Genomic DNA, 17093 nt, shown 5'->3' on the forward strand with positions numbered 1-17093 from the left:
CTGTGAAGAGCTGCTGATGCAGTGAACTCCTTCAACCCTCCCTTAATATCTTCTTTAATAGAGGCCCAATGCAGGGAACTGTCTTTTGGGCTCAGAAGCGGGAGGCCTTATGGTTTGGGGTTTTCATCTTGTTCTGTTTTAATCTTTTTACTTAGAAAAAACCTCATGCTCTCTCCTTGCCGTTGCTCAGTTGCAATGCCTGCTGTCTCACAAGCCAGAACTTCTAAAAGATGGCCTCTGAATAGCTCCGTGACAGAAAACTTTAAATGACATGTTTGAGGATTTTTCTTGTATTTTCCTGAATGTTTCCAAAACTGAAAAGCTGAATGAGAGGCAGAAAAACATCACTAATTACTGGTTTGCAAGACGAGTTTCCCAGATTTAAGGGAAAAAAATAATAATTACAATTCACTGCAATTTATACTACCATTGGAAGATAACTTTTTTCTATATTCAATAGTTTAAAATTATACAGCCTGAATCTCCGTTCCCCCAGATTTAGGGGCCTCTGAATTTTCCTGAGGGGCAGACACCAGCAATTCTTGCACAGGGCTTTGACGTGACGTTTTGGAGCGCTATAAATGGCCACAGAAGACAGAACCACAGCACCTAGCAACACTTACGTTTGCAGCGTAAGAGCTGAGCCAACTGCAAAAGCAAGAAGCAACTGGAAAAGTCTGTCTGTATTTAGTTCAGGGAGCCTGGACGGACACCAGCACAAAGAAATTACGCACTTTTAAGAGTTTACCAAGGGTTGAACAGGACCCACTCTATCTAGAAGGCGTCCTTTGGAGTTCTTCCCATTTAATTAGCATCCAGTTGCTTTAAAACAGATTATTCCTTATTTATTAGGCAGCTCATTCGTTAGTTTTTGGTTTAGCACCCAACAGTTGCAGTCTCTGCATACCACTTCCTAAGTTTTTAAGTCTTTAAAACATCCAGTACCTCTACCAAGTTGAAGACGATCCAGAATACTTTGTTTATTTGTGACTAATCACAAAACTCCATCCCTAAGAAAGACACCCTGAGAGTCTCTGGTGGCTTGGACGCCCAGCTGCTCACTGGCCCTCTGGGTCAAGCAGACCCCTGCACCATGTGTGTTTCTTGCACTTTTTAACATTTAAACAAAAAAATACAGTTTCTTATGGTGCTACAATGCCATTTTTTCATGTAGGTCTTTACGTTGTTACCTCCTAGTAGCTACAAATGAGGAGATAAATTTGCGTGTTATAAACCCCTGGGGCATGATGTAAGATACAGTACTCATAGCAGTAATTTCCTTAGCAACTTTGTGCTTGATTTAGAATATTTCTTAGCAAATTTTAACTGCCGTCTACATTATCCCTAGTGAGTAATCACTTATGTCAGACCAATCTGTATTACTTAAGATTATTTTCTGATTTCAGAGCTACAGATTAATACTTTACAATATGCAAACTTATTCTTCAAAGGCAGAAACCTCGGTGGTGGCTCCGGAGAAAAAAGAAGCTAATGCAAGGAAGTCTTACAATTTCACACATCCTTTAGGGAAGAAGCGATCAGAAAAGGCTTTCTGCTTCTCCACAGACAGCATTAAGGAATCTCTGTACAGATACTTGCCCGGACAGGCTAGTGTGGCAAGAGCGCACCTTGCCGGGGTCGCTCCCGTTCAGCAGCCAGCTTTGGCTCTTCGATTGCTTTTGCACCGCGTCCAGAGGCTCCTGCCACTGTTACTGGCCAGGACATGCAGTGAGTCGGTCAGGGAGCCTCCCTACTCAATACAGAGTGCAAACAATTATCTAGTTTTCATGCAACTAGAATGAAAACGACACAAGACAGTGACAAGCGTGAAAAATCGATATTGCTCTGCCAGAGCAATGTTCTTCCTGATAACAGATAACCCCATCTAACCGATCCAAGTGTCCCCTTTGCCAGCTCGTTTGGGCACTCTGCCGTACGTTTCACAGAAAAATTACGGTTCATTTTGGTTGGCTACCTCTCCACTGACACAGGCAATGGAAATGGTCTAACAACAAACGCTTAGCCCAGGACAACCCCTTCCCCTCCTTTCAAAGAAAGGATTTAAGCCATTTCCATGAGTAATCATATTTTCCTGTTACTGGTCTCACCTGATGAACAGGACCCAACAACTGCACCGTTAATCTGAATCTGTTTAGTTCCAGTGCTTTACTCTCGCTCTCCCAGGTTCTTAGTTCTGCTGTAGTTAACCGAGAAAACATCATCCCAGTTCGCACGCAAGTGATCTTGGTTACTATATTGTGGTTCAGATCATCTACAGTTTGTCACCTCTCTCCAACTAAACAGTAGAAGGTTTACAAATGCATTTATTTATAACTATTGTTCCCTTAAAAAATCACTACATTTACTGTTCAACTGCAAGGCTGGAAGCTCCAGCATTGCCAAGTGTCTTGAGTTTTGGTGCTCAGAAACCATACCAAATGTGCACCGTAATCAGAACTCACATCCTGCTTTATCCATTACAGCTCAATGAGAGGAATAAAATCACAGCCACAAACCTAGAGACCAGTGAATTGGCAGTGCCAACAGAACCAGTGGTGAAGAGGAGGCAGCATTGGCCCCTCCGAGCGTAAAGGCTCAGGTTTTCATTATCAGAAAGACAGTGTTAGCCAAATTAAACATAAAGCACTTTCCATTGTTAAAGGGCTCCAGCAACACACTTCTCTTGGAGCACACACTCTTTTTTTCCCCTAAAGCCACAAGCGTGTAGTGTCCAGCACCAATCTAGGAGCCTCAGAGCAGCAGTTGAGGGTGAGATCCTGCAGAAGGTGACCAGTTCATTCAGATGAAGCTCTCAATATTGTAAGCAACTCTGTTCAGAGGACCTGATACAAATACTAAGTCCAGGAAGATACCAGGAGCTCAAGACCTACTTACTCAAAACGCACAGAGAAGGTCTAAAGGCATCTGGCACCCACCAGTGCCAGGCAGCTGAAGGAGCTGGTCTCCAGTTAGCCCGCAGATGTTCCAACGAACACAAAACGACAAAGCGAGCAAGCACAATCCCAGGAGACATTTCCCACTCCCAGCCCAAGCCACCAGCTGCAAGCCGAGGTGATGCCAGCCAAGGCTGCCCGGCAGCAGCCCCCTCCTCCAGCAGACCCCAAGCTGGAGCACCCAGCACAGCCACGGGGCGAAGGGCTGGCTCCGCTGCCGTGCCCAGCATCGCCGTCCGGCAATAACCACGGCCACGTGGGATAACCCAACCCAGGGATGAAGGACTGAGCACTGACAGAACGAACAGGTTCATCATGTCCTGACAACCAGAGCCCTCACGTCTCGAGGCAGTCTCGGCAATCAGAGGAACTGCTCACAGCAGATCAGAGATAATTGAGTGCTGTTAAAAAACTGAGCTAGTAGCTTGGTTACGAGTAGTTAGAAATGTGCTTTAGAAGTGGACTTTGCTGAGTTTTGGCTGGGGAAGAGCACGTGGCACATGGAATCCTACTGCAGGCAGCCGAGCTTCCCGGAGGTAGGAGAAGCAGAAGCTGGTGGCCCCATAACCACGGCCCTGCCTGCCGCCGGCCAGCGCGCCCGAAAAGCTGAGAGCGACGGCAAGAGACGGAGCCACGATGTGCACAGCTCCCCCCTGTCCTGCGGCAGGCAGCCGAGGTACGCACACCTTTGCACCAACCTCTTGGCTCGCGGGGCAGCACAAAGCAGCCCACCACCCACCCCAATTTAATACCCATTTAATGTCGTGGATCCGCTGAGAAGGAGAAGGCAGCTCTCCAGGTAACAACGCAAGCCGGTTTTGATCTGACTAATGATAACTTCATCTGAAAGGAGAGAAGTTTAGAGATAAAAGAAAGTTGTGTCAAATTCTTGTCTGATTCAGCTTTTATATCAACGGTATTTCCATAATCTCCATTTATTTTATATTCTTGGGAGGATGAAGTTTGAACATAATATTTCAGAAGCTTCATTGTCTTTTTCTAATTAACACTGACTCATTTCTTTCCATTCTAGATACATTTCAAGCTGTCTTACTTCATTCTGGAGAGAGGTGTATAATTATAATTGAATCATTAAAAGCCTTTTCTGTGTGCCGACAGCTACCTCTGTTTTGAACGACTAGTACCTCCAGGCAAACCTTGCAGTACCAAACTTCTGGATCATCTTCAATAAAATTCATGTCCTCAAGTTGCAATTCATACAAAAAAAAGGGTTGCTATCATTTTGAGCATATAAGCAGACTAAAATCCAACAAATCAAATAAATGCAAACTATGAAAAATATTATATTTTAATAATTTGCAAAAAGACATTTTGTGCAAAATTAAAAAATGAGAAATAATGAATTTTAAAAATTGAAACCTATGATTAATCTAACATTATGTTTCTTCTGAAAATTCCCCTGTACCAACTATACCACATATAAATCACAGTTATCCTATCTAGGACTTCTGGAAAACATGAATATCAAAAAATATTCCAACTGGGACAAAGATCCAAGAACTTCAAAAAAACAGCTCCAGACGATGTCTAAAAATAGGCAGTCAAAACGCTTATCTGTATATTCTTAGCTGAGAAATAGCTGCAGTGATAACTCAGAGATAACGCCTTATCTCCGCAGCACTGGGCTTGCGGCCGTACCCAACTGCTGTCTGTACAACGAGCTAGCGGCGAGCCCCGTGTATTCGGGTTGCCCACCAGTTTTCCCATTGTGGAGGATTCCTGTGACTCAGTCTCACGGGAAGGTCTGCAGGATTTGCAGCAGAACGTCAGAGGGACCGGGGGCCACACCACCTGCCTGCAGGCACCGCGGTCTGTGCCATGAGCACACGGCTGGCACCTCTCCTCTGCCCTCCACACATGGCCCATACTCACGCCCTGGAGCGCTGAACACAGCTCAGCTCCCGCTGAAAACCCAAAACGAGTAACAACGCAGAAATACGGCTCCTCGCCTAGCTCCTGTCAGCTGGAAGCCACTCATCTCCCAGGCCGGACCTAGGGTGCAAGGGCAGCTCAGAGATGCTGCGCTGGCCAGAAAGGGAGAGCGGCCACGTGCTCACAGCCAGCGAGGCAATCCCGACAAAGAGGAAACAAGAGGAAACAGCACAAATCCCTCCCGGTTTAACGCTGTCCCTGCACACCGTACTTCCAGAGCTGGCAGAGGGAGGCAGCTGGCTTCAGGGCTCGACAGAGGGACGCCAGCTGAGGAGCTCTCCTCTGTACTCTGCTGCCTACCGGAGGCTTCGGCCTCGCAGCTGGGAGGCAGCACAGCTACCGACCCGCTTGCAGCACTTGAAATCCAGTTACAAACCACGAGGTGCTTGCATTTCCAAGTCACAGCTGGGAAGACCAAGGGCTGATGGTGACAGCGCACCGCGCTTCGGTTTCGTGTCTCCGGTCCTCTGCTCAGCTGCTGGTCAGGATCAGCACCCTGCCCCAGCCGGGTCGATGAGGACAGGATATTCCCTGGGGGAAACACCTCGCTGAGGGTAACCAGCGACATGGAGAGAAGACACTGCTCCGCGCTACCTCACTCTGATTTCCTCCTCCTCGTCTCCGTGAGGTGTTAAGGGAAGCTGGGGCAGGGGGAGCAACAATGACAATAAATTCAAGGAATTTTCTTCTTCTCATACTAGACAGATACCCCCCTGCCTCCCACCTTGCTGAACCCAAACAGGTTTAAACCTCAGTGAGCTTCTTTATGGGATATTTATGAACTACCTCTAGACACCATAGGAAGTATATCGACACAGAACGCTTTCAGCTTTTCAGAGACGATCTTGAGGGGCTCCCAGCACCCCAAGCTCCTACGAAACCCGGTGTTCAGCACCAGGAACGAGCAGTTCTTAAATGCCGCAGGTAACATTTCAAAGGAAGCTCCACTGAAGAACAAACAAAATCACTGAGCAGGTGAAATCTTTTAGGACTGTTCCCAGTGTTTCATCTCATACATCCCAGTCTCTTACATCTTTCTTGTTGTTAAGAGACCTAGAACAAATCCCAGTAATTCCGTTATTCAAACCTACATCACCATACACATCGTCCAGAAACACCACGATGTAATTAAAAACTACCTTCCCTGTAGAATATACAGTATGTTATGAGGAATACAGTTGACCTCCTTTCCTCCTTTTTCAGGATTCAAGCGTGCTCTGGAAGCATAGCACAGACTTTTGAAATACAGGCAGCATGTTCAATCGGAAGAACCGATCCTGTTTCATTACAAGAGAACAGGATGGGATTTATATAAGTAATAAACACCTTGGAGCAGATGACATTCAGAGGTCCCTTCCAACCTCAACCAGTCTGTCATTTAAATATTTTTAAGTACAGGCGTGTTTTTGTTTATTTTCCCCTCTAGGTTTTCATTTCTCACAAAGCCAGCTCATCTATTTTTTCTCCTGTTCTAGAGTTGCAGCATATGCCGTCAGCTCTTATCCAGCTGTATTTGAAATGATCTGTGAAACGAAACTGCAGCCTATTTCACGGGGTGAGCAAACCTCCATTCCCTTTCACATCCTAACTTTCCGTGCCTACCCCTTGGCTCAGCACCGCCAGCACGGCAGCCTCACAGCGGCCGAGCCCAGCCCGAGCTGAGGTCAGCGTCTGCTGAAGGCGCGGCCTCGGACTCAGTTGCCCAAAATCACACCGAATTTTGTTGTTTTGGTTTTAATGCTGCATCTAATGTGCTGCCCGCTATCACCACCTGGAGAACAACCTGCAGCACTGCAGGCACCAGCCTGGACGCTGCACATGATGTAGCGCTGCACCGTGCTGCTCGCTGCAGCCATGCACCGACCCCGTTTCGCATGTCCCCGCTTCCTACCTGCTTTGGCAAGCTGCAGATGGACACGGAAAATAGGATCAAGCCTATTTTGCTTCCAGATTTTGACCACCACCAGTTTGCACTGGCAAATGACCAGCGCTAATGCAACAAGCTTACAAACACACAGAACACTGTAGTTTACTGGTTAATCATGAGTGCTGTAAAAAATTCCTTAAAAGCAGAGATTAATGATTTATTTTCTTCTTCTTCTTTTATTTATTTATTTTTTTAAGTGAAAAGAACACAACCTGAAGAGCAACCAATTCTGTTAGGCTGCAACTTCCTTCAAACCTCAAAAGTTCTTATTTACTTCTCAGAGAAGAGCGAGGCGTGGTTTGTGTTGGACAATTAGCACAGATGTTCCAATACAACATTTAACACCATCATCTAAATGTTTAACAGAATTTCTATGCCCTGAAAAATTGCACTCATTCGTTTATTTAATATTAAGCATATCAACTCTTTACAGAATTCTCAAAACTGCCTTATTTCCTTCTGGCTTGGAACAGCCATATTCCCTGCATATTATTATATTATATTATTATAAACAGCTTATTTCCTTATGACCATGAAACAGCTTTGTTTCACCACAGAAACTTGATGCACGATGGTCAGTGCATCTCCATGGCCCAAACAAACACATGGAAATGGTGTAAAGGAGAAGTGCTCTCTGCCAAACCCAACCCAGGAGCTGGTAAGGATCAAAGAACAGGGGAAGAGAATTATTTTGAATGCTCCAGGTGTAGCTACAAATGCATCGTTCACACCTTTGTTCTTCCCTCTTGCCTGGATTTATCATCACAAAGCTTTAGTTATGAAACATGGAAAAGGATTGCTGCAAATATTTTAACAACTGTTATGAAAATATGGACAATATTTGTACGAAAGCCGCTTATAAGGCTTCTACTTTCAGACTGCCACGTGAAGGTCTATATCCTATATCCCTCTTCCCCTGTACGAATTACAGAAGCTATTTAGTATGGGTACTGCCTTGCCATTTTCACACAAAATGTTATTCCACCACAGCCAGCTTAACGGTACTGCTTTGGAGTCAGCCTGCCCATTTTTCTGTTTATTGGTTACAGCAGCACTGGTCTCCAGAAAATACAATTCTAACATTAAAGAGAGCGAGGGAAAGAGAGAGAGAACCCTCAGGAGCTGCTTTATTTTTAGGTCCCCATGTATCTTCAGTTAAAATGTTATGTAAGTCATGGCTCAGCCTCCCATAGTTCTTACCTTTGTATTACCACCCGAAGGTGAATTTTGGGTGATTCCTGAAAAAATGTGGCAGAAAAACACTTATGGAAGGAATGAGCTATGCCTTATTTCCCTCTGCCCCTCCCAAATAACACGTTCTGTATTTGAACTCTGTTATGCCTTTCTTCAAATCACAGTCCCTGCCACCCCAGGAACAGCTGGATTTCCTCAATCACATTCTCAGCACGTCCTCTAACATAGCACTGGTGCTGCAGATGAATTTTGTACTACTACAGTGATGGCAGAACCAAATTTCACCTGACCAACAGTGACCAGTATTTTTAAAAGGAAACAAAGTCTTGAAGCCACTGCAGTATAATCTGGCTATATTCTCCAACGAGATGCAAGATTTTGCAGAGCTTGGTAACGTACAGCTCTGTGCAAGATGCACGGTTATTCCAAAATCCCCACCTGAGCTCTACTACGTGTACCAGAATTAATCCTACTTGCTTTGTTGGCATCCTGCAGTGGTCAACAGGCGGCACAATCATTTAGATTGTGATCTTACTCCACCAAGTGCTGCTGGAAATCAGCTGAGATCTTTTAGGTACGTAGGGATTGAGGCTGGGAGGGGTTGATTTAGTTTCTGTTGTTGTTGTTATTTGGTTTTTTTTTTTTTTCCCCTTCCTAGCCATTGATCTATTTTCACATCTTTGGACGTCAACAGAACTCCTTTAATTATTACCTCCAGAGTCATCTCAGCCCATCCATTGCCCTCCAAGAAGTTAACATACCCCGTGTAGCAGAGGGTTTTGTACCAATAAGAAATGGAAAAACTGGTAGAAACTGGCTCAGCAGAACACACACCCCAAATACACGCAGCAAGCATTTTCCCAAGGATTTGATGGATTTAACAGGAGCGAAGTGACCCCAGCAAAGGCAGAGGTTTTGCACCCCTTTAGAGCATTCACCGTTCAGAGCAATCCTTTGGCGATAGGGTTTTGATTTATCCCTGCGTCTCCACAAACCACCTTATTGCTTTTCTGGCTAAGATGATAAATTTCTACAAAGACAACAATGGCTTGCACAAACAGGAAACAAAACCCCAAATCAAAGGGATTTCTTTGTTCAGCTCGTAATGCCCATGCAAAGCCTCACCTCCATCAAACCTGCCTAGGCGACAGAGACAACGTCTCCTATAGACGTTTTGCATGTACTCCTGAAGAAATACCAAATATAACAGTGTAACGAGGAATTTGTGTTTCAGAAAGGAAAGTCAGCTGATACCACGAGGAAGCTCTTTTATAAACTTACAGTCATTAAAAAAAAAATGAAAAGAGAAATTTGCGCACAGTCGACAAATGAAATAATGACATTATTTCAAAGACTCATGTTTCATGTCATAATAATGAGGTGTTTTGCAACTGTCTACGGGATTTTGTATGCACAGAAATAGCTCGCAGAAAGCTCAGGTAAACCTACACACTTCTGAACGAGTCTTCTAGAGAGTGTCTCCACGCTACAACTCTGTGAGTCCTCAGGAAAAAAAACCATACTAAGTGAATGTCATTTTAAATCACGATAAATCTTATGCACCCTATATGCCTTATAGAAAACCCAAGTCTGGCCCTTATATTATTTATGCATTTTACTTGTGTGAACCCCAAGTGTCCTCAACCAATGCCACTTACATTTAAATGTCAGTGGAGAGTTTCCTATCGCATGCCCAAAAAAATCATTTCTATAACAGCATCAACAAACTTACTTTGTACTAGCCATAGGAAGGCTGCACCTCAGGGAACATACGCAGAGGCCAGGAAATGCCTGGGTCCCGAAGCTCAATCCAAGGAATAAATTCAGGGAACCCTTTCCATAGCGCAGAGACAGGGGTTACAGGCCTAAAGCAGCGCGACCTGAATACTCAGCGGCGGAGCAGTGGTGTTAGATCAGCTACCTCTTCTGTTCACGCCGCTCGTAAGATGTCTGTCTCATCCCTCTCCTCAGCTGTGTCTTTTCCATGTGGGACAGCTCCAGCCTCCCGCGCATTCCTAGCGCAGTAGTAATAATGGTAGTTAATTAAACGTAGTAAATAATGGGCTCTTGCCACGGCGTCCTGATGCTGCCTGTTTTAACCTCCGTTCTTTTCCTTCAGATCCTTAACTTTTGATCTGCTTTTTTGACCATTAACGAGCACTGACCTTGCAATTCCATCGGACTTCTCTCCTGTACCGAGGATTTTGCTGCTGAGCAGTAATATTGCTTTGCAGCTACGATCCTTTCGTGCTCAGATACATCACTTTGTATTTATCTACACTGAAATTTTCCTATCATTTTATTGCCCACTCACTGAGTCTCTTAATGCTCATATCATTCCAAGGCTGTTCCAACAGAATGGCACAAACTGGGCTTGTATAAATACAAGCTGCCTCTGGAGTGTATTTCGTGCAGGACTGTACCATGGTATAGAAGCCAAAATAGCTTAGGGACCAGATCCATCTTGTACCACTCCTACACTGACACGTCTCGAGCACGGCTGCGCTCCCTCAGGGCACGCTCAGGCCCCACGTAACCTGAAATCCTGTAGGTAAGCAGCTGCCCAGCATGGGGTACAGAACTGGGTCAACCTATTCGAGACCCTTGATGACCAGAACTTAAACAGAAAATGGGGCAGTTTAGACCCACTTTCTGCCCAGCTGTACGAGCAGTCAGTCTAGCTGGTGCCCGGGTCAGAAAGGCAATGGAGACACAAGGACACCTGTGTGCTAAGGTGTGTTGGAACAGCACTCTGCTTGCAAAGAGTCACGCTAACCAGCAACACCGACTTTCTATATGGCTACAAACAGATATGCAAGATTCAAGCAAAATTAAGAAGTCAGAAGCTAATTGCTTGCTTATGAATAATGACAAAGAAATAACACTAACCCGAGTATCAGCTGTAAGTGCCTTCTCTCTGACTGGCATACTGTTCCAGAAAAAACACACCTCGTACAATACACACTGATTCTCCTGTAATGGGAGAGAGGCGCGGCAATGCCCCCTTGTGTCCCGATGAAGCTAATCATAAATTCATTGCAAGTCCTTGCATTTTCTTAAGTCATGCATGAAGGTTTATTCAAAGACCAAAATTAATTCATTCTCAAAACCACACCTTATGAATAGGCTCTACATCATCTTGTAGACAAGATTACAAATTGCTTAACGTGCATGAGAGGGAAACACTTAAAATGCTCAAAAAAGGCGAACCAAACCTTTTACTGTCAAAACACATGATCCATCTGAAATTAGATAACTTGTTTTGTTAACTTTATTCACAGCAGTTAAATGCAAATATTGAGCAAAAACACCTGTTAATTCCTCTTTGATTTCCTTATGTCAAGTGCATTGTTTAAAATCCCATTTTCAATAGGAAAACTGTTTTTCCTAAAGTACCGTAACAAAGGAATTTTGGAGGTCCTCCAAAAAGAGTGCTGAGCTTAACAGAAGCTAAAACCAGATTCAGATTTTGAAATAACGAAGTGAATACACCTTGCAGCCAGAAAATGAAATGGAGAACAGATTATTTAAAAACTAGAACCCAAAGCACACTTTAAGTTAAAAGGACGGTGTTTACCATTGCATAGCAATGCCATTTCAAAAATCATATGGTAAGCTGGACATCTGACTTTATTTTGTCATTAAATTCTATCATTGCAATGCCAAATCATGAACACTTACTTGTCTAACTCTCCTCTCTCCAGATGAATTTCCTTGCTTTGGCACTTAGCATTCAGTTTCTGTTTTGGAACTCACCTCTTCGCAACCCCCTTTTATCAGCTCTCCTATAGTTTCTTCAGGACTTTTCTTTAGCTTAACACCAGATTCAAATGCTTTTCCAAGCCTTCCTTCTAACATTTTCACAGAAAACAGCCAGAGAGCTAAAGCCTCTTTCCTCGAACTGTTTTAAAAGAGTTTATCGCCATCCTGAGCAATCCACATTTTCTGCGGGTGGAAAGCTAATAACACAAATCCTTTCACCAAGATCAGAATTTACAACACAAAAGTTTCAAAAAAATGCATAAAAAAGTGAACAGAAGAGGTCCATAACAGAAGAAGAGTTTCAAAAAGGGCTGGCAATTACTCTGCAAACAGAAGTCCACGATATACCAACTGATACACGTCAACAATACTGATTAATATACACATTATTTAGTGCCTTTAAGAAAAAAAAAATTAAAAAAATAAAATAGGAAACAACAGCAAACCGTAAATAAACAACCACATGAGGTTCATAAGGAAAATAACCTACCAGTCTTGGTAAGTGGTGATCGCAATACTTGGAGGTGTCAACAAAGGCAGAGTTGTTGGTCTACAGACAATGTCTCTGTCGGGTGTCCTTGCTTTTTCCGTTTGTCTTTGGGATAGCGGTGGTAACTGCAAATTGCCAGAACAACACCTTCTTCCTCTCCAGAGGTCTATGCCCAGAGCATGGCTGGAAGTACTGTAGGACTTACTCAGCCCACACTCCAGGTAATCCAGAGCATTCTGCAAAGAGAAAAGCCAACGAAATTCTTCAAACAATCAGTTTCTTCCACGCGAATAAACCACACTCAATTACACTGTTCTACAGTCACAGCTACTCACAAAAGATAATTGTTTTATGAAATCCTGGCAGAGTCTGACTGCGTTGCATTGTTATTTTATCAAGTTATGAATTAACTTGAAAACTCATTCATAACTTGTCTAGGCTAAATTCTAATCTAAACAAACACTTCAATAATCCAAGTCACTTTGGTAATATATTAAACTTTTGATATTTTGCACTTTTTCAGAGAAAAGTCCACTCAACATCCATCTCACGTATCATTCCACTCCACAGCACAAACACATTGGTTTGCCACTTTTTTCTTCTGATGATTCACCAGGCACAGAGAAGTGTACATCTTGAATCAGGTACATCTTGAATCATTGACGGCTCGGTGAGAAGAACTTCCTGCTGGGCTACCCTACCCCCTGTGCTTGTCATTTCTAATAGAAATAGGTTTTTTGTTTGTTTGTTTGCTTGTTTTGTGGTTTTTTTTTTTTCTCAGAGCTTCTATTTATTTCTATCTCAAAGCGCCAACATGATCACAGAGCTGGCCATCATTCTTCCCAAATCCAAGCCGGAGGTTTTCCCAGAGCAGAACAGCACTGTAAGAAGGCTATCACTTTTGGTATTACAGAATTTAGCTGGTCCAATGCAAATGAGAATAGTTCTGTGTTGTGAGCAGTTTAAACTGAAGGGTTATTGTAATAGGCACGTATATATATGACCACCTCTCTACATTTTTACTTTTCTTCTACCTGCTTCCGAATTTTGATCTCTTCCCTGCTCTCTCCACCCTTCTCAGACCTCCCTCAGCCCACCTTCCAGCCTCCCCAAATCCCTAGGTTCACTTTCTGGTCCAGCTATTACCACCGCATCCTTTCCTCCACCTCTCTAGCCAGCACTGAGCGTGGAAGGATCTGCCTCACCGCTGGGGAAACATGTTGAGCATTGAGTGACAACAGGTAACTGGTAACTTTGAAAAATAAACGAGTGGTGTAAGTTTCCATAATCACTTCCTAGGTCCTTCAGGAACAACTACAAAGTAGCACGAGGCCACCACTGCCTCATAGCTTCTAATGGAAAGTATGTTCTCCATAGACACGAGACTACGGTACTGCCTGCTCCCTTACTGCAGCAAGGACTCTCAACACAGGAGTGAGACAAGAATGACATGAGAACGGCACATTACCGCTTTTCTCGACTTTCCCTACTTTTTTGCCCATCCCACAACCATGCAAAGCATCCAGACAGGAAACAACACGGCCCACAGTTACCGCACTCCTTCATTGTAGTCTGAAGTGCTACAGGGCATGGTGGTGCAGGGCCCTGAAGTTACTAAAACATCAAAATCATAATGACCTAGATGGAAGTTTAAATATTTGGCATGCTGTGCTTTCAAAAATATCCTAGAGAGCTTCAGTGATACAAACCCTACTCTTCCACAGCCTAAAATCTGGTCAAAAGTATTCCTAAGAAGCCCAGAAAGAAAAGCCTGGCTTCTACAGGGGGATCTGACTTGACATGCCTTTATGAATAATTTTTGTAAGACTATTCTTTTTGTTATTATTTAAGAAACGTACAGCAGAGTGTTCTAACTTCCCATTAGATGTCAGATGCCTGTTTTCATTATCAGCAAGGACTGAGATGGCTACAGCAACCCCAGCATCACATGCAGGCAAACTGACCGCGAAGCAGTGCAACGCATGGTCTAAGAGTGTAAAAGAATCACTTATCTACTGGAGGAGTGCTATAGGATACACTTAAGTTCTACTCCTCCACTGTATTTTCCTATACATTCCTGTGGTTTTCCAGTTTTGGAGAGTCCCAGCTGTGACAAGCAAGACAATTAACGCTGCAGTTATCATGCCATCATTACAAGCTGATGCATTTCTCCAGAGAACAGGAACTGGCATTTAATTAATAGGGGATTACGATGATGATTAGCAAGTGTAGTAATGGAATAACACATGCATCACATTAGGTGTTCAGCAACTACAGTAGCAAGAGATGTCGAAATGCTTGCAAGTATAAAACTACACATGCACAAAGATGGGATCCAGAACAGAGCTTCCACAAGATATGGAAGTGAATGTTCAGTCCTCCCAGATGTCATTATTGCACAGAGCAAAGAATAATAAAGTACGAGCTCTGCATAAAACTCTTCAGAACTCATGGTGTGGGTGTTTCGTTTTTTTTCTTTGTTTTTAAGTGTGTGGCCCTTATTTTATGCTTAGTGTATGAGCTGCAAGCAACTGTAAGAAAATCAATGAGTGACCGAAGCAAAGTCAGCTGATAGTTACAAAGTAAGAAAAGAACAAACTTTTGACCTTACTTCCATAAAGTATTGGGATAAATAAAACACACCTTTTGAAGAAACTTACCTCATCTGCAGTCACTGTCATGACACTTCTGCTTTTCTTCATTATTGAGATTAAAGTGCACCCTGCTATATGAACTTCTTGTTCAATCCGATTTCTTCAGATGAGCAACCTGAAAGAAAAAACAGCTGCAGCTGTAATTTTGAATAACAAACCATTTTTGATGACAAACTATGCAGCTAACTGCTGATATCACAGCTGATTCATAACTTACTGCCCATTTTCATGTAACACTTGGCAGCGGATGTTATGCAAGCGTAGCTCTCCATTAGTGAATGAGTAATTTAACATCTACTCAAATCATGTTAAAAGTAATCGGTATTCACAAGGCTCTATAATCTAGGCAAGCCCTGAAACATATCTAGTGATACAGGATCAAAGCTAACAGGTTCCACTTGCAGCAGATTTTTCCTTAATTGAGCTCTTTTCAAGAGTACAAGAAGTCCTAGAGAAAGGCTTGAGCTGGCTCTGACAGAAGCCAGTCCGAAAAACCATAATTAAGAATTGCATTTGCATTTGGTTCTAAGAATTAATTGTAAATCTTGGCATTATTTACTATCAGGCTGGCACGCACACAACGAGCACTTGAGCCACGAAACCACGGCCTTCTGGCGAGGGTGGCACCGCAGCCACGCTGAACCGATGAGCACTGTGGCAGCAGGGGCGACCAGCAGAGGGGAATGACCCCCTTGCAGGGTTCCCGAGCCCCCTTGCAGTGTTCCCGAGCCCCTTTGCAGGGTTCCCGAGCCCCCTGCTCTTTTTCTTTGCGGATTTACTGCTCATACAAATCCAGCCATATGTACCCAGCCGGAGAGGAGCGGACGTGGCACCGCAGCTCGGCTCCCGGTGCTCTCCCCTGGCACACAGCGTGGCAGAAAGCAGCAGCCCGCACCCCTGCCCTTAGTGCACAGCCCCACGGCAGGGCAGGCACTGAGCACCACCTCGCACAGCGCTGCTGGGTGGGCAAACCCGCCCTCGGGTCCCCACCTGCGGCGGCAGCTCGGGGAGAAGGCTCACGCAGGGCAGCGTGCCTCGGCTTACGGCCCCCACGCATCTGTGCTGCAGGGGGCTCGCGTTTAGTTTAACGCCACTGCGTCCAGGTGAAACGCTGTTCAGCTCGCACCACTACCTATTTAAATTTTAAAAGGGGACAGCAAATGCACGCTAAGTCTCAGGCGCAGCATGGGAGTGAAAGAGCGGTGCCTCTGCTCGCAGGCCTACGGCAGCGTCAGCCTCCAGCAGCCAGCCGCTCGTCTGCTGCTCCCTGCGGGAGGAAAGCAGGGAATGAACCTGCTTCCCTCTGCACCAGACCACGCTGCGGGAGGAAAAAATGAGAGAGAGAGAAAATATCAAAATAAACTCAGAGCAAACCCTGCCACAGAACCAGCACGGTGGCTGAGTCTGACTGCAGCTCCGGCGGTGACACAGGCGCCTCCAGCTGCCCTCCTCTCCTCGGGGCTCACACATGCAACACGCACGTCCCTGCTCATCACCAGCCAAAGCGCTGGGCACGCTCAGATCCCTGCCAGATGTGCTCAGCCATTTCTGCACAAGCGCCAGCACGCGGAGCTGGGCGCCTCGTCCTGCGGCCCTGCACGGAGGAGCACTGGGAAGGAGCAGGGGGATTCGTCTGCCTGAGCGCCTCACTGGCTTCCCTCCAAAAAAAAAGGAAGAGCAGAGGGCAGAGAACAGCCTCCAGGCGGGGAACCAGGGCACAAAATCTGGCCAGGCTACTTCCCGGCAGTGCCGCTTCTCCTTGCAAACCTTACCTGGCTTGTAAGGCCTGATGTAATTAATTAGATGAGCAGCCCAGCAGTGAGAAAAGTTCACACTGTATTGACAGCACAGAAGTCACACTACGTTATCAGTAAAAAACGGTAGAATAAACTTAACAATCTGAATCCATCTTCAACACCTGGGAGAAGCCATGCAGCCCTGTTTTCAAAAAGGAATCCAAAAAAGACAGCGGACAGCAAACGAGATGAGACACCAGTAACGACGCCCAAGACAGCGGCATGAATTCACGGAGCAGGAAGAGTAACTCCAGCGTGATGACTACTTGCTGCCAAAAATAATATGCAATGCTCTACAACACAGAGGCAAAATTCACGAGCAGGAACAAAAGGAGGAAGCGGTCTCCTGAGTGGCACGACAAG

The 17093-nt window shown here is 44.8% G+C and overlaps 1 protein-coding gene across 4 annotated transcripts in view; it reads right to left on the reverse strand.

The window, feature by feature from the left end:
• PDE4B (phosphodiesterase 4B) overlaps positions 1 to 17093 on the reverse strand; it is a 191729-nt gene that overhangs the window by 148507 nt on the left and 26129 nt on the right. For 3 of the 4 annotated variants that reach the window (XM_080601368.1, XM_080601367.1, XM_080601369.1), the window contains exons 2-3: positions 14941 to 15049; positions 12281 to 12516 (exon numbers count right to left, since the gene is read on the reverse strand). In XM_080601368.1, the coding sequence (XP_080457494.1) occupies positions 12281 to 12516; positions 14941 to 14982 (278 nt within the window). In that variant the 5' untranslated portion in view covers positions 14983 to 15049. Of the gene's footprint in view, positions 1 to 9760; positions 9790 to 12280; positions 12517 to 14940; positions 15050 to 17093 lie in introns of those variants that run through there. The other variant, XM_080601372.1, reaches the window with a different exon arrangement.

The sequence above is a fragment of the Anser brachyrhynchus genome (assembly GCF_964034855.1).
Source record: "Anser brachyrhynchus genome assembly, chromosome: 8".
Taxonomy (NCBI): Eukaryota; Metazoa; Chordata; class Aves; order Anseriformes; family Anatidae; genus Anser; species Anser brachyrhynchus.